Source organism: Cynoglossus semilaevis, unplaced genomic scaffold, assembly GCF_000523025.1.
Source record: "Cynoglossus semilaevis isolate Cse_v1.0 unplaced genomic scaffold, Cse_v1.0 scaffold302, whole genome shotgun sequence".
Lineage (NCBI taxonomy): Eukaryota > Metazoa > Chordata > Actinopteri > Pleuronectiformes > Cynoglossidae > Cynoglossus > Cynoglossus semilaevis.
The window spans coordinates 108,242-124,477 of NW_007585121.1; the positions used below are offsets into that span (position 1 = coordinate 108,242).

Genomic DNA, 16,236 nt, shown 5'->3' on the forward strand with positions numbered 1-16,236 from the left:
CATCAGATGTTCACTGGATACAGTGTGAGCCCCACTGGCCACAGTAGTGGATGGAAACATTAATCATAGCCTTTAAATATCATGTCATGCACTATAAGAGAATTGGTGTTATGAATCCTCTAGTGGACACAGCCAGAAGTGCAGTTAGAATCAAGACAAGACTTGTAATAGATCCAAATGGAAATGATGTGACAAAATGGCCGAGTTCACAGTGAAGTTATACTGGAATGTTTACCAGAGAGCTTGGGATTGTCACTTTAATGGACTTCACACTGACTAATAAATGTGATTAAGAATTTAAAAAAAAATACAACAACAAGTCGTTCATCACAGCTGCAGTCCTCCACAATCCACCGGTGAACACTGTGGTGTACCTGTTTTAAAGTTCCAGGTTTCAGCAGGTTTCCGAGGTGCACTTAAAAAAGTGCCAAGTTCTGCTCTTTTTGTAGTTTACTTTGTACCGCATTGCAACACGGGCGCCAGCTGTGATGTCAATTAAATAAATAATAAAAGCGGCCTGTGTGCATAAATCCAGGCAGCCTGGCTCCTCCGCCGGCAACGGTGAAATTTGCTAACTAATAACATCCGCACTGTTCAGCCTCCACTCGCTTGTCCTTGCAGTTAGCTCCTTTGTAGTTGTCTTTGTTGTGGTTCATGAATATACAATGGGTTTCTGTTGTGTTTGTCTGGAAGTTTGTTTTTTTGTAATGTTGTCATACCAAACCTCCAATGTCACAGAGCTTATTATAAATAATCATAATAAAAAACATTAATATATTGTTAAAGTATTGATGTTGTCATATGTGTCCATAGCAACCACCCATATACTTTCCATTCAAAGTCACCAAGGCCGTCATCCTGAAACCAAACCTCAGCAGATCTCTCGCTCTTTATTTTCAGATATTTTCCAAGGCAAGTGGTCCCTACTGTAGGGCCCAGTGGGTGAGAGGGCCAATCCCTTCCTACATTTTAGGTTAGACCAAAAACATCTTACTTTTATGAACCTCATAGTTAGATTTGAACGAGGAGACAGTGAACTATCCATCAGTTTAGGAGTAATAGGCCTAGACAACTGGGGGAACTCTCGTATCTCCCAGTGAGGTGGTGTTGACATTTCTCTATAAAAGACCACATGGGAACGTTATTGGTGGTCTAGTACTCACAGTACCTGCCACTGAAAGGGTCTGGGTTAGATACTACCTAGTCCACATATCGGTGTAAAAACCCCCTGCCCTCTCTCTCTCAGTATGTACTGTGGGGCCAAAGACTTAGTGTGTGAAGTCTTTGGCCATTTTTTTTTATGTTTGTCATGATACAAATAAAAGCGTTTTGATTTCAATTATATTCTTGGCTCATGCGTCCAGTACGGCTTTGTCAGAGAGCTCAACATACTGGTGTGGAACAGCAACAGCTGCAGAGGAGTTCAAGTCTGGGGCAAAACAAGTCCACACCACACCCAGCATCCAGCAGACCAGAGCAGTGTCAAGGGCAAGAATCCACAACAGGTGGCGTTGGAGCTCAGATTAGCGTGCATTCAGACAGTAGCAGGCATGGGCACAGCAGTGGCACGCTTTCACAGTTGCAGCGGTCTCACTGTTCACTGGTGATCATTAACACTGACTTTTTATGACTCCCTCCTCCCCTTCACCTCCACATCACACCCTGCTCTCCATCATTTGTACCCATGTCAGTGTCACCCCGCCCCCCGTGGATCCATGCCAGTACTTCGAGGCATGAACCGGGGGACACAGGTGGTTTCATGGCATGCTCATGCAAAGTGTCTCTCACCATTCTCCGGAGATTCTAAGGCGTTGAAGGAAAAATATCAGATGTGTCATGGCAGGGAACCGACACTGGGCTAATAATATGGTTCCCTTGTTATTCTAGCCATTCTGCTGTTCTGTACAATGTGATGACAGAATCAAAAACATTCAAGCAATACCAGCAATGCAGACTCCTGTTTGGTCTGGCTGTCAATTATTTTAATATCCTAGTGCTGGAAAAAAACAAAACAAACAAACTTCTGTTTGGTTTTGGTTGTTTTCAAGTGACAGCTAATCAAGTAACGCAGTCGGAATAAATGTGCCTAACACTGCAAGGGACTTTGGTAACCGACAGAAATCTGCTATATTTTATAGGAGAGATAAAAGAACAGTTTTATCTGACGTGGTGAAGGTAAAAATATTTGAAAGGTATATCAAAATAATGATCAAAATGATACATTCAGTTTGTCTAGTCCTGGAAAATACACTATATTTTTACTACCAACAACAAAAGCACAACATGTTTTTTTATATCAACATTTCAACCTTTATTTACATATCTGGAACAGCTTGTCTTTTACAATGTTAGGAATAACCAAGTAAAATAAAAAAGACAACAATACACAAGGTACAATTCAAACATGGATGAAGAAAAATACCCTGACTTGATTGCAGGGAAAAACACATCAATGTCTTGGAAGTTGTCATGAGTCAGGGCTGCATTTCAGAAAGCAGGACAAGAGCAAATCATCACACACAATTACTTCATGCAGTGCATTTTAGGTAACACTCACAGAGCAGTGGATTAATCCAATGGTACACTATAAATACCACACAGCACCGTGGACAGTGAAGTAAACCCAGGATATCAGAGCTTAATTAAACTGACAATGTCTGCTCGACACTATTATCAAATATGACATTGATATTATAAAATAAATATTACAACATACGACGAAATAACTGAAAATGTTTACGCAGAATTATTTGCATCTAACAGGATCAGGGTAGTTAAAAAAGTTTTATATAAATGTTTAAAACGATCGTTTACGCAGAATTACTTGCATCTTACAGGATCAGGGTAGTTTTATATAAAGTTTTATATAAATGTTTAAAACGATGAAATCAAGTTCTACAAACTACTGTTCATATTTGTGAGTCAGTAGTTCAGACCTGTGTCACACTACAGATTCCTTGGCTTGCACCCCCATCTGCTGTTGTAAATTTGTAATTACATTAACGTTCTTTTTTCTTGTTTTTCAATATTGTGATTTTCTTGCAAAACAAAAGAATAAACACCAAGTTAAAAACAAAATCCCCAAATTTATTTTCATTCACGTTGGAATTTTAACGTATCTCCAAAGAAGGGTGAAAACATATTGCTATTACCACACTGTATTTTAAACATTCTGTAGCCTACCTTAGAATCCAAAATAATTTACCGTAACTGTTTAAATAGTGGACACTGTGTGAGCGGATTGTGAGACACCGTCATAATCCGCCATGTTTGGTGTGTACTGTAAAATCAAAAGGTTAAGGAAATGAGGAAGTGGTCCCACCTTCAGGAGAACCGCAGAGGTGAGGGAGTGGCCACCTGACAGTGTTACTCAACTCTACACTCAGACCTGGACTCTGTGTGAGGAATAACGCTGTCAGTCTTCACTTCTTGGTGCAATCTGACAGAATAAGGTAAGAAAATAAAAAAGTATTTCAGTTTAAATGTTTCTTTCTTCTAGTGAAGGGAGTTTAGAGGAGAAGTAAGAAATGGTTGCTGTAGGCCCAGCATTGGTGACCAAAACAGTCTTTACACATTCATGTACTTTGTAACAGAAGCTGTGCTTTCTGGCTTTTAGGTAAATACTATTTTTGTTTAGTTTATTTTTTAAAGTTTTTTCTATTTGGTTTTCAGAAGGTTCAGAAATGTCCTAGAGCTTTACTATTTGCAGTATTTATATGGTAATGAGTAGATTTTAACGACACACTGTGTTGTGTGTAAAAGTAAAGTACAGACTCTTCCTTTTCCCACAGATAAAGACAGATAGAACACACACTAGTTCACTTTCAAAGCATGTCTGTGCAGGTGAAGGAGCAGGCAGCCACATTCCAATGCCTGGGGTCATGACGTTGCAATATGCAGACCCCCGTTAACACAACACTGTCTCAGTGTGTACAGCCGGCAGAGAAGACAGCTTCTGCTGTGTGTTACAGATGAGTTAGCCGAAGGCTTTGGTTTTATATTTCCTCATTAAGAGGCTACAGACAAGTAAATGGTTAATAACGCACGCTCAAAGTTGACAACGAACGACGTAGGGTGTCTGTAAAACTGTACCACCGGATACACTTCCAGAACATGTCACGTGAAAGGACAAAACTGACAAAAAGACTGTGTAATTTATAGCATCACTACTGCAAACGAGGACAAGTTGGAACAAGAGTCAACAAATAGTCAGTCATATGTTTACTAGAAGGCAGTAGTTTTCAAATGGTGGTCCACGGGCCCTGAGAAGTACCACTGGGGTTGGAAAAGTATTGGTCAATAAGAGAATTTTGTAAAAAAAAATCTTAAGCATAAAACATATGCACGCAAATGTAAAAACAAGGTATATTTTTTTATAACATAATGGCATTATGTTTTCATGTCGTTTTGAACCAAAACCTAAAAGTCAGTTTATCAGCATCTTGTTTAATCTACACGACAAAATATTAACGCTGTTTTAAAGACGAATGGTTCCAACGTTGTTCTTTCAACAACATTGAACATAACTGTGATGACTGTGACTGTAGTATTTCAGAGCAGCTGCTGGTGCAGGCTTGTTGACTGGTGCAGTTTCTGTGGAATTCCATTCCCATTTTTCACGTCTTAGTCGTTGTCACTCAGCACTGACATTACAACAGTAATGAATTCAGTACAACTGGATGAAAATGCAGGGGTTTAAAGATAAAATAATACAAATATAATTATGTGCAGAATAGAGATTAATTTGTCTAAATGTCAGGACACTGAATATTCCTACTTTGTGTCTGTCTTTTTGTACTTCAGTATTTCTGACAGACCAAGTTTGTTTCACCTAACAGATTGTGATCAAACATCTCTCTCGAGAATCGTTGTTACCATAACAACTCAAGTGCCAGCACGGCATTGAGTGTGGGGCAGACGCGAGAGCCTGGAAAAAAGTTGTTTTGTTTGCTTAGGGATAAAAAAAAGAGGGAAAAGAGAAAAAGTGGAGTGGTGTTAAAAACAGACACAGAGTCTGCTGGGTATTTTAATTGGGGACTTCTGCTTTTGTCCTTGGTATTTTTAGATTGTGTGATTTCACTTTGACAAGACTGAGCTCAGTCTGACAGGACTGTCCTGGTTATTTGGCACAAAGACCAGGCCTGTCTCACAAAATGATGTCATCATGATGTGTGATTTGGTTTAATTTAACGCTCACTGAAATAGTTTCCTAGAATATTTACATACAGATGTGAACTCCTGACAGTCAATGAAGCATCAAACTTTTACATATCTTTTTGAAAAAGAGAAACATTTTAGATACAGAAGAAAAGAAAAAAAACATTGTGAACAATACATAGATTCATAGATTACACATCAACAGTTCAGTCTGCAGACAGAGGAAACAGTTACAGCATCACTTGTTGCAAAATGATGGCCACAGCCAGTTGCAGTGACTGAGCTAAAACCTGAAAAATTCTTTCATTTGCTTTGTGCATAAAATAAACCTTCAAAAAGTGTCATGACAGCAGGTGTTACAGTGTGGAGATGCACTTTATATACAGCACCTCAATACGTTTATCCAACCCACTTTAGCACAGGAATGTACGTGTATAGTGACATCACCAAACACTCACTTCCATGTTTTTCTGAAAAGGTTTTTTAGACCTTAATCTCGTATGAACTTCTGCTCTGCCCTCAACTCAAACACCTCCGTCAGGCCTCCCACACCCAGACGATGGTGCAACACGCTAACCACGCTGCATACTCATCTTCTCTCTCTATCTTTTCTTTCTCACTGTGTGCTCACACACACACATTTACACACAAACATACGCAGACGCAGCCCTTCTGGGGAATTCATGGCCTCAGGCTAAGAAAAACACAGCTCTGTCCAACAGCAGAGAGCTAAGAGAGAAAAGCTAACGCAGCTCAGCTCCTTCACAGCAGACTCGCAGCATGGGGCCTCGTTTTTGTGAGAACGTGTTATGACAGTTTCACTGACGGACACTGCTGTGAGGTTGAACGGGCAACAAGACGAAATCTTTGCCTAGAGTGAGTATTCGCTCTCTCACGCTCCTCTCTCACCTTGTTTGCTGTGTCAATAGACTCTGGATTGACAAAGCCAAAAGGTCCAGAGTCACAGTATGTTGGGTTGGTGTGAAGTAAAAGGGTTTTTTGATGTTGTATGTCAGGGAGTAACTGGATGGTTACGTAAGACCTAAGACAGTACAGCTGTAACCTGTAACAGGACTGGAGGTTTGTTTATTTCTGTCACCAACATTGGTAGAATTAGAACAGGCTTGTTTCATCCAGGGGGCAAAATATGGGCACGTCTCACGTCTATCTATTGAAAACAGTTTTGACCCAGTCACCAAACTGGATGCATATAAAACTAAAATATTACAAATAAGGAATTAAAAATGGCGCCTCTCTTGTGGCCGCCTGTTGCTGCTGCTCCTGCCAACCTTTGCTTTTTTTCCAGGTCTGTTTTGCTCTCTTTACTTTTTCTGTATTATTTGCTTTGTTTCTTTTAAAATTCTAAACTCATTCAGAAATTAACAGTGTGTGTTCGACCAGTACATGTGAATTATGGAATAAAATCACTCAATACTTTGGGAACTACTTGCACCACACCACACTCAGGACAGTTCCCAACCGATTGTGTAACCACTGTCAAATGCAGCGAAGATGACTTAGTCATCACTCTGGCATCCACACTTTGCCCATATCCGGTGTGTTGTATGGTTACTAATGTTTAGTGTTTTCACCATGTAACTAGTAAACAGCAGGTTTCCTAAAAGTTAACCACTCTTTGTACCGCAGTAACATTTTAAATTTATTTAAAAAAAAAAAGAATTCCGAAAGTCTTTTGTTGACGTAGATGGTTAAGTCTCTGCACCGGCAGATATTTTCTTCCTGTAAATCACACAAGCCCTCACTTGAAGTGACGGTTAGAGGAATGTAATCAGTCGATCGGAGAAACACATGATGTGAGTCAGAGTCAGCGCACAGGATTAAAGTGTAGATGTAGGAGCGTAGTACTGACATATAGTACTCTAATGTCAAAGGCTTGACATAAAACCACGTGCACATACACCTGGGATGTGTACACATTGGATTAATCTCAAGCTCTGTGTTTTTTAACAGGATGTTGTGGATATGATGTAAGCGAACAAACCTCCATCATGTATGAGGTAATGTTAGGTGATACGATGACCTGGAAGGTGCCCTGTCCAAAGGAGAGTGAACCTGAGCCCAGTCCGGAGTCTCTCTTCACGGGGGATGGAGGACCCACCAAGATCCTCAAAGTTTGTTTTTGCACCAACAACAACCTGGGCAAGAACTTCAAGCTGGTCAAATGCGACAGCTCCTGGCAAATCAGGGTAGGAGTCACGACCAAAACAGACGAGGCTTTACTGGCTTTAATGTGTGCTTTAAGTTTCCGTGTGTTAAGATTCCACCATGACTCCTTCAGGCCATCATCCGTTCCATTTTGGTGAGTGGTCGTCTGGGGCCCAACATCAAGCATGCGGCCTGCTACGGTCTCCTGCTTAAACATTTAAAGTCTGAAGAACTCCACTGGCTGCATCCTGATCTGACTGTAGGAGAGGTGGAGGAGCGCTATGAGAGCCATCATGTGGAGGCTGAGTGGAGGTACACGCAGACGTTTGTCTATTATTTATTGGTTATTTACTGGATGAGAGCTTAAAATAAACATCTTGGGAAATATTTACAGGGTGAGAAAAAAACAACTTATAAACTTCTCTGTGTTACTCTCCTCCACACAGGTACGACCTCCGTATCAGATACGTTCCAGTGAAATTTCTGGAAAAATTCAACGATGACAGATCAACTTTAATATATTTTTACCAACAGGTAAGTAGGATTTGGTTTTTTTACTTTTTCATCACGAAGATGATTTAACTGAGAGTAATGCACTTTAACCATTTAGTGCTTCTACTGCTAAAGATGATTGAGATAATATGAGGGGGGAAGTGAACTTATCACCATGAATGTGCACAGAAGACTTCCTTTTATTTCTGCAGTGTATGACAGAAATGATGGTAGATCAGCAGCAATCTGCAACAAAGCTAGTCCTAAGTAGTCTACTAGTACATCAATGCTAAGTTTTTTGTACTTGTTAGTTATCATGTGATATCACTGTCCAACTTCACATCAGGTGCGTAGTGACTATATGCAGTATCATGCCAGTAAAGTGAGTGATGGGATGGCGCTGCAGCTGGGCTGTTTGGAGATCAGGTGAGTGTTTTCTCTCAACAACATCTGTACAAGTTTGGATCAGATCTAAAAGGCCAATAATCATCAAGCCAAACCCAAATGTCATCAAATCAATCTTGAAATGCCAAAAATGGTAAAGAAGACAGCTAAAATTAGCTTAGATATAGCTAGAAGTTCTGTAAAAAAAGATACAGATACAAGACCACCAGCCAATCAGGTTGGAAATTAAAAAAAAAAGAAATCAAAGAAAAAAGTATACAAAAGTAGGCAAAAGGTTAGCTCAAAGCTAACAAAAAAATCAATCAAAATAATAAGTGGTTCTACATTTATTTAAATGAAAAAATGGTAAGTTAATACAATAACTCATGTTTTGATAGATTGTCTTTAACAATAACATACTACATTTAATGACACTATTAATGTGTGTTATAAAAATAGTCACAATTTTTGTGTTTGTAGAAACACAAACTCACATGTTTGTTTTTTCCTGTGCTTGTGAAGGAGATTCTATAAAGACATGAACGCCAAAGGTCTGGAAAAGAAGTCTAACTTTGAACTTTTAGAGTAAGTACCTGTTACTTTGTTAATATTATTTCTGGGTTATTTTACTTCCTTAAAACCCTGTTTTCCTATGAGTAACATCTAACTTTTCTTCCTAAATGTAGAAAAGAAGTTGGCCTGGACCTTTTCTTTCCTGAACAACTGATTAACAGCATGAAGGTGAGTCTGCTACGATGACGACTGCATTCACCGAGTCTTGTCTTCTACGGACACCGTGTCAAACCAATGTCTCTGCTGTGATCCAGTCAAAGCAGCTGAGGAAGATGATTCAGCAGACCTTCCAGCAGTACGCCATGCTGAAGGAGGACGACTGCATGGTGAAGTTTTTTGAGACCCTCAAAAACTTTGTCAACTACGACGAGGAGGTTTTTCCTTGTGAACTAGTGGTGAGTCCTTGTCATTGCGTTTTACTTTTAAGCCCCGCTACCACCACACATTTATGACTGTACTATTCACTGGACAAGATAAATAAAATTATAAATAAGTGCATTTTACTTCTCTCTTTTCTTCACTGTGGCATAGACGGAAGACAATAATCTAAAATGTTTCCGCTGCTTTGACCCATATCTGTATCATCTTATCAGTTTTGTATTGTAAGGACACTTCATGGTAAAACTGATGTTGTCTGTATGTGAAATAGAACCCAGGCTGTTGCAAAATCACCACTTCCACAAATACACACACACTCACAACTGCATATTTAAACTCATATATTACAAGCACTGTACTCAGAATTGATAACCACTTCCCTTACGCAGCTACAGGAGTCAGCGTCATATTTTCATCGAAATATCTACAAAATTGTTATCTACAAAAACGTGATGATTTTTATCTGAAGTTATATAACTGACCACAGCTGTCCTTTTTCAACAGCAAGGTTGGAGTCTGTCTGTGGAGCTGGTCATTGGTGGGAGGGGCATCAGACAGCGCACACAGAAGGATTCAGCGGTATTTCTTGAACACTTTTTGGACTCTTAACACACACATCAACAAAAACACACCTGTGTCTCCTGAAGTCATAAAGTCTGAGTCTGACTACATTGTCAGCAGACATCCAGTGGCCTTAGTCACTGTGTGTGAGTCAGTCCCACTCATCTCAGTCTAAGGTGCTCTGTCCCTCTGCCCCCCCCAGGCCGTGTTTCTGGCCGACTTCAAACAGATCAAGTCGGTACAATGTTTATCCCAGAGCGACGGCAAAGCTCTGCTCAACCTCAACATAGAGGGCGCCAGACAGGTGAGGGCCCCCACAAAGAAATCAGACACTGATTAACACATGCGTTAATCATTGACAAGGAACTTTTTTGTTTTGTTTTGCCTTATCCTCATGAAAGCATCTGTCGATCAACGTGGCCACGTTACCTATGGCCGAGAACATGATGGAACTCATCGATGGCTACTGCCGCCTGGAGAACGATACTGAGGAGTCCGTTATCTTTCGGTCAAATAAAAAAGGTGCGTATGACCCGGAAACTGCAATAGTCATGGAGGGAGTGAGAGATCGATGGCGGTCTGTAATCATTGTTTATTTTCATTCTAGATATTTCTTCACGTAACCCTCTGCCTGATATTCCTGCAGTGTGAGTGACATTTGGTTAATTTTGCAGATTTAATGGCTGCCCATTATTTTTACTCAAAGTCAAAATAGTTTTCGTTCTCTTTGGCTGCTCAGTGGGTTTGAAAAATGTGTTTTTGATGGGAGGGAGTGTCTTACTAAATCACAGTGTAATCACTGTGCAAATTTATGACTGAAGCTCTTTTATTTTCTCAAACAGCCGAGACAGCACGATCAGACACAGCATGGGTGAGCTAACATTTTATTCTACCCCAAATGGCCTCCATTGTACCAAGCAGTACACATTAACTCTAATCTTCACAGTTGAATCAGAATCTTTTAACAAATGCACGTATTCCTTTGGATCCACACAGGGTCAGACATCTACTGTGAGATCGACGAAAGGCCAAAATCAGGTCTGTCACAGTTTCTATCAAGAGTTTCAGAAATATAAACATGAAAAGTCAAAACTGTTGTATTGACATAAACTACTTTTTGTAGTGGTGAGGTATGGAATCGACCGAAATAAAATTGTTCTTGGACGCACCCTTGGTGAGGGTTTTTTTGGGGAGGTCTACGATGGAGTTTACAAAAAATCTGTAAGTACACCCGACCAATCAAAATGAAGTAGCATTCTAGGACCAAAATATGAACCGAATATATGTGTATAATGTGGTAATCCATATGCATTGTCATAAATTATTTTAACAAAAAGGTTAACTTATTATTTTTTTCTCAGAATGGTGAGAGGGTCAATGTGGCTGTGAAAACCTGCAAAGACTGTTCACCTGATGTGATGGAGAAGTTCATGAGTGAAGCAGGTGATGAGGATCTGGAGAAAAAGTCAAGAACTAGGATTGACTGGAATCTTAGTGACATATTAAAAGTTAAACTCCTGTTCCTTTGTCAGTCATTATGAAGAACCTGGACCATCCTCACATCGTCAAACTGATCGGCATCATCGAGGAGGATCCTGTCTGGATAGTCATGGAGCTTTACCAGTTCGGAGAGGTTGGTTACAGCTGTGGTGTCATCATTAGTAAAAGTTTAGTTCTCTGAGAAGTAGGTTTATGCTTTTACGGTGTTAGAGGACATCGAGTTCAAGTGTGTTTAAAAATAAAAACCACTAAATTCACGTCTCTAACCCCAGCTGGGAAACTACCTGACGGAGAATCAGAACAAGCTGACAAACACCACTCTGGTCCTGTTCAGCCTGCAGATCTGCAAAGCCCTGGTCTACCTCGAAGGAGTCAATTTGGTTCACAGGTGGAGATTATGAAGTTGTGCTGTTGAAGTGTAGATACTTGTACAGGAGGTGTCATCGTTGTGTGTTTTTATGATTATTCACAGAGACATTGCAGTAAGGAACGTGCTGGTTGCCAGTCAGGTCTGTGTGAAGCTGGGAGACTTTGGTTTGTCAAGGTACATAGAAGAGGAGGAGTACTACAAAGGTAAAGAAAAAACAAGGAAATAACTCTGTAGGATCGGAGTCTCTTACAAATGGATGAAGAGTTACTTGACAGTAAATCCATGTTCTAAAGTTTTTGGTTTTTTTTTTGCAGCGTCTATAACTCGGTTGCCCATCAAGTGGATGGCTCCAGAGTCCATTAACTTCAGACGTTTCACCACAGCCAGTGACGTTTGGATGTTTGGTGAGGAACACACTCCACCACAGCAGCTTGTAAACACAGTAGACACGGAGGAAAAGAAAGAGAGAAATGACAATCTGTCTTTCAGCTGTCTGTGTGTGGGAGATTATGAGTCGCGGCCAGCAGCCATTCTTCTGGCTGGAGAACAGAGATGTCATCAACCAATTAGAGCAGGGCATCAGGCTGCCCAAACCTGAAAACTGCCCCCCTGCCCTCTACTCACTCATGACCCGCTGCTGGTCCTACGACCACAGAGAGAGACCCAGTTTCACAGAGCTGGTGGTCAAGATCTGGTGAATGGATGAACAGAACGATGAAGTCGTCTTTGTTTATGTCCTTAGAGGTGAATTCACGTATGTTTATTTTATTTTGTCCCTTCAGTGATGTCCACAAGATGGAGAAGGAGCAGGAAGTGGAGCGAGAGAGGGACAGAGTCCGCTCCACTAAGTACTTTGAACCCAAGGTCAACCTGAGTGAACCTCCTCCCAAAGTATGGATCTGTGTTAGCTACAAACTACAGATGACATCAAATTAAATGTAAATTTGAACCTTCATTTTTAATCTTACTTTTTTTCTGTAGCCCACGAGAATGAAACCAGGACGGTTTGGGAACACACTCAGTATTGGTCTGCACATCCAGGTACTGAAAGTATCCTCTGGACTTGACAGTGTTCTCCAGGTGCTCAGTTTGTGATCAATGTGTATTTGTTTCTGTCTGCAGCTGAATGAGGCTTTATGTGCCAGCTCACCAGATTTGGCCAGTCCCTGTGAGTATCAGTCGCCCGTGGACTCCAGGAACTCTCTGGCCTTACCAGTTAGATCTCCCCGTCGTCGCAGTATGGGGGTAAGAAGGACTTCAGTAGTAAGATTGCATAGTAATTCCCAACATTTTGTGAGCCACGGCACATATTTTACATTGAGTAAACATTACATTTGAGTTTCTCTTTACTTATTTAGTGTGCAACTTGGGCCTGTTTAGTTGAACACAATGCTGGTATACTTGCAGGAATTAAAGAGAGATGCTTGTCACATTTTCGTGCTCCCCCTGTAGGAGGGCGAGTTTTTTCGTGTGGAACCAAACAGCAGGGAGGATGCCCAAAGGCTGTGGCAGCGGGAGCGCCAAAACATGCACGCCACTCTCCGACAGCAGAAAGCCGAGATGGCTGAAGATAGAATGTGGCTGGAAAAGGAAGAGAAACTCCTGGTGGGAAAGAGAGCATCATTCACGTTTGTCAATCCCATCTCTTTTTCTCTCTATCCCCCTGCTCCTGAAATCAACGTGGCCTTGGAGGCTGAGCTGACCGATCCAACGCTAAACAATAGAAACCAAGTCGCACGTTCTCGACGCCCCGCTAGTCTTATTTTAAATGTCCCTCTGATAACAGTTCCAAAGAGAGGCTCCACCTCCATATGCTATAAAATGAATCTGCCTGTTCTTTTGCAGGACCCTATGGGACCAGAAGGTGTCCCCAGCCCAGTGGTAGGTGATTTGTTCTGATCCTGTTTACCTTTAGCATGAGCAGCTGACTGTGTTTCCACAAGTTATTTTCTAACTTCTCATACACTTTGTCTTTCTAATCTTTTTTCTTTTTTTTTTCTTTTTAGTCTCCAGAAGACGCTTTACCGAATGGCAAGTGCACAGAGAAACCACAAATAAAACCACAATTTAATCGATTCTAAAAAGCTATCATCTGTCTCCTAATCCTGTTGGCGTCATTCTTTTTCTCTGTGTCTCTTATAACGTTTATCTTTCTGCCTCACAGCCCCACCAATGAAGCCTCCACGGCTCACAGCGCAGGTGATTACATCAATTCATTCTGGCTGTGATAATGAGTCACTGATAACGCCAGCTAAATATATAACAGGCTTGATGTTACCGATAGGCAATGTGTAATATAATCAGAGGTGGAATATCTTCTCTGACTTATCTGTTTTAGTCATTAAAATATCCATTACTTTTTTTCATTTTTTTTTCAAGCCTGCACCCACAGCAGAACTGGACCGCTCTGATGACAAAGTGTACAAGTCTGTCATGGACGTTGTCAAAGTCGTGGTTCAGCTCAAGAATGACATCACTGGAATGCAGCCAGATGCATATATCACTGTTGTGAAGGTACTTTTGGGAGCGTTTACCTAATTAGCATTAGCTTTAGCATATTAGGAGAACTCTAACACGTATGAACTGTGACCCCTGACTCCTCAGGACTGACTGGTTCTCATCGTTGTTCTCTGTTCTCAGTCTGTAGGCATGGCTTTACGAGATCTGATTCACAGTGTGGACGAAATTCTGCCGACTTTACATGAGTCTGTCAGGACTGAGGTACGCTGAGTCATCTTATATACTGTTGTTCTCCTTCAACTTTATTCCATACACGTCGTACTACCAAAGGGTTCAGATTCTTCCAGATCAGATTAGATCTGATAACTTTACAGCTGGATTCTATTGGCTCTAAACTGATTGTTTTCTGTAAACCACAGATTGAGGGAACCCAGAAGCTGCTGAACAACGACATGGCAGAGCTGATCAGTAAGATGCGTCTGACGCAGCAGAACGCCATCACCTCTCTGAAGGAGGAATGTAAAAAGCAGTTGTTGGCTGCAGCACACACACTGGCCGTGGACAGCAAAAACATGTTGGACGCTGTGGACCAAGCCAGAGTCAGGGCCAACTTAGCCAAACCTGTGGCCCCCTAGTGGACTTTAAAAGATGTGTTTCAGTTTGACCTATTTCGTTATTGTTCAGTCAGAAGCAATATTTGCGCTCAACTGAATTTTTGGAGACATAATCACTAAAATTGATCCTGCGGAAACCATGTCGCCTGTCACGGTTCACCTCTCGGACAAAATGATGCATATTCATGCCCAGGTAGGGCATAAACAATAAGGGGTGAATAGATTCTTTATAATCATTGGAGTTATTGGTTCTCTGCTCACACACACATGTTCTTGTAAATATAGATAAATGATTTTTTTTGTAATAGGAATAAAATGAAACATCTTCAAATGTACTCACGTTGGAATGGTTGTAAAAAAAGGAAATCAGTTATTAAATACTATGAAATATTCATGAATAAAATTTTGAAAGTGATTCTGCCCAAGGATCTACATTTGTTTACACCACAGCAAATGTCACGACAGGAAATGTAACAGATTTCAGTTCTTCAGTTTAATTTGGCAACGTACATTAAATCAAAGGAAATATAACACCAGAGAGATCAAGCTGTTTCTCAAAGCTCCATAAAATAAATACATTTCTTTTTTATATATTAGTTCCAAGACGAGTTATGGAGTAAAATTATTCAAACATTTAAGATCAAACATGTACAATTAATTTAATTTCTACAATTAAACCAAGAAATGCTAGTAAATCAAGGCGTTAGCTGCTGTATATTAGCGGCTAACTGCGGTGACCTTTGACCTGGAGAAAAAGTGCCACAAACATTCTTTACACAATCAGTGGAATTTGCTGCATAGGTCAAATGCAGTGGACCATCTGTAAGTAAAAAAACTTGCAGCCATTTTTTTCCTCATGCCTGACATTAGCTTCCTGTTTGTTTTACAGCTAACAGCGAGAAGCTGCACTTCACTGAGACTAAAACCAAAAATAAATTAGAAAAATGGAAACCAAAAGGTTTGCGACCCAGATTCTTAATACCAGATGTTTGCTGATGTTAACTGAATGTTTTCCTCTTGTGTGATGGTGATCAGGTTTCTTCATTCATCTGTGTGTTGAACACTTCAACTGTTCATACTTTCAGGAGTTAGATCATGCCAGCGAGCCACGGGGGCAGGAAGAGGCCGATGGTCCCGAGCAGACACACGATGATGAACATCCACAGGAAGATGCGATCAATCACCATGGCAACATACTTCCAGTCCTCTTTTACCTGTGCATCATGAACAAGAAGGAAAGATACGGAACTGTAAATAAACACTGGAGTTGTTTTTGGTGATCAGCGCTTTTTGCTCTATTTACACACACAGAAAGAGAAGCTTTGGGTCAAAGGTCTTAAATGGCATTCCTACTTCAGCTTTGCATTTTGGACAATTAACATTACCCACTCATATTACTGATGTCTCCTCCTAGTTCCTAGCTTGGATGCATCACAGGCTAACTTGACTGTCATGTCTACGTTTCACTGGACTGGTTCTAAAGAGACAAACATCTATCCATACTCACACTAAAGTCAGCGTCCTCAGCCCTCAGGTGGTCTGCAATGTAGTGCACACCTTCCAAAGCTTGAATGACACTTG

The 16,236-nt window shown here is 40.7% G+C and overlaps 2 protein-coding genes across 4 annotated transcripts in view; one reads left to right on the top strand and one right to left on the bottom strand.

Moving 5' to 3' along the window:
* Nucleotides 1-3,354: 3,354 nt before the first annotated feature.
* ptk2bb (protein tyrosine kinase 2 beta, b) lies at nucleotides 3,355-14,095 on the top strand. 3 transcript variants are annotated; one of them, XM_025053728.1, is made up of 28 exons: nucleotides 3,355-3,452; nucleotides 7,129-7,364; nucleotides 7,457-7,635; nucleotides 7,770-7,857; nucleotides 8,162-8,241; nucleotides 8,722-8,784; nucleotides 8,886-8,940; nucleotides 9,027-9,167; nucleotides 9,655-9,729; nucleotides 9,914-10,015; nucleotides 10,113-10,233; nucleotides 10,319-10,358; nucleotides 10,554-10,582; nucleotides 10,708-10,749; nucleotides 10,835-10,932; nucleotides 11,073-11,154; nucleotides 11,244-11,344; nucleotides 11,484-11,599; nucleotides 11,684-11,784; nucleotides 11,896-11,985; nucleotides 12,071-12,275; nucleotides 12,364-12,472; nucleotides 12,563-12,622; nucleotides 12,704-12,826; nucleotides 13,034-13,186; nucleotides 13,427-13,462; nucleotides 13,588-13,780; nucleotides 13,961-14,095. In XM_025053728.1, exons 2-27 carry the CDS (start codon nucleotides 7,167-7,169, stop codon nucleotides 13,660-13,662), a joined length of 2,562 nt encoding a protein of 853 aa, XP_024909496.1. In that variant the 5' UTR covers nucleotides 3,355-3,452; nucleotides 7,129-7,166; the 3' UTR covers nucleotides 13,663-13,780; nucleotides 13,961-14,095. The 3 variants fall into 3 exon arrangements, with proteins under 3 accessions (XP_024909496.1, XP_016886337.1, XP_016886338.1); XM_017030848.2 differs by having other exon boundaries at nucleotides 13,034-13,462; XM_017030849.2 differs by lacking the exon at nucleotides 3,355-3,452 and adding an exon at nucleotides 5,331-6,033 and having other exon boundaries at nucleotides 13,034-13,462.
* Nucleotides 14,096-14,676: 581 nt separating this feature from the next.
* The window catches only part of chrna2b (cholinergic receptor, nicotinic, alpha 2b (neuronal)), a 9,235-nt gene continuing 7,675 nt past the window's right edge, over nucleotides 14,677-16,236 (bottom strand). The window contains 2 exon segments of the mRNA XM_017030847.2: nucleotides 14,677-15,869; nucleotides 16,163-16,236. The exon segment at nucleotides 16,163-16,236 is cut by the window's right edge and continues 40 nt beyond it. Coding sequence (XP_016886336.2) covers nucleotides 15,744-15,869; nucleotides 16,163-16,236 — 200 coding nt within the window. The 3' untranslated portion in view covers nucleotides 14,677-15,743.

Bases quoted from the DNA above. Each gene is read 5' to 3' on its own strand.
- ptk2bb (XM_017030848.2), top strand. From the start codon at position 7,167: ATGTATGAGGTAATGTTAGGTGATACGATGACCTGGAAGGTGCCCTGT. The intron at 12,473-12,562 runs GTATGGATCTGT...TTTTTTCTGTAG, and splicing joins TGAGTGAACCTCCTCCCAAA to CCCACGAGAATGAAACCAGG. The intron at 13,463-13,587 runs GTAGGTGATTTG...TTTTCTTTTTAG, and splicing joins AAGGTGTCCCCAGCCCAGTG to TCTCCAGAAGACGCTTTACC.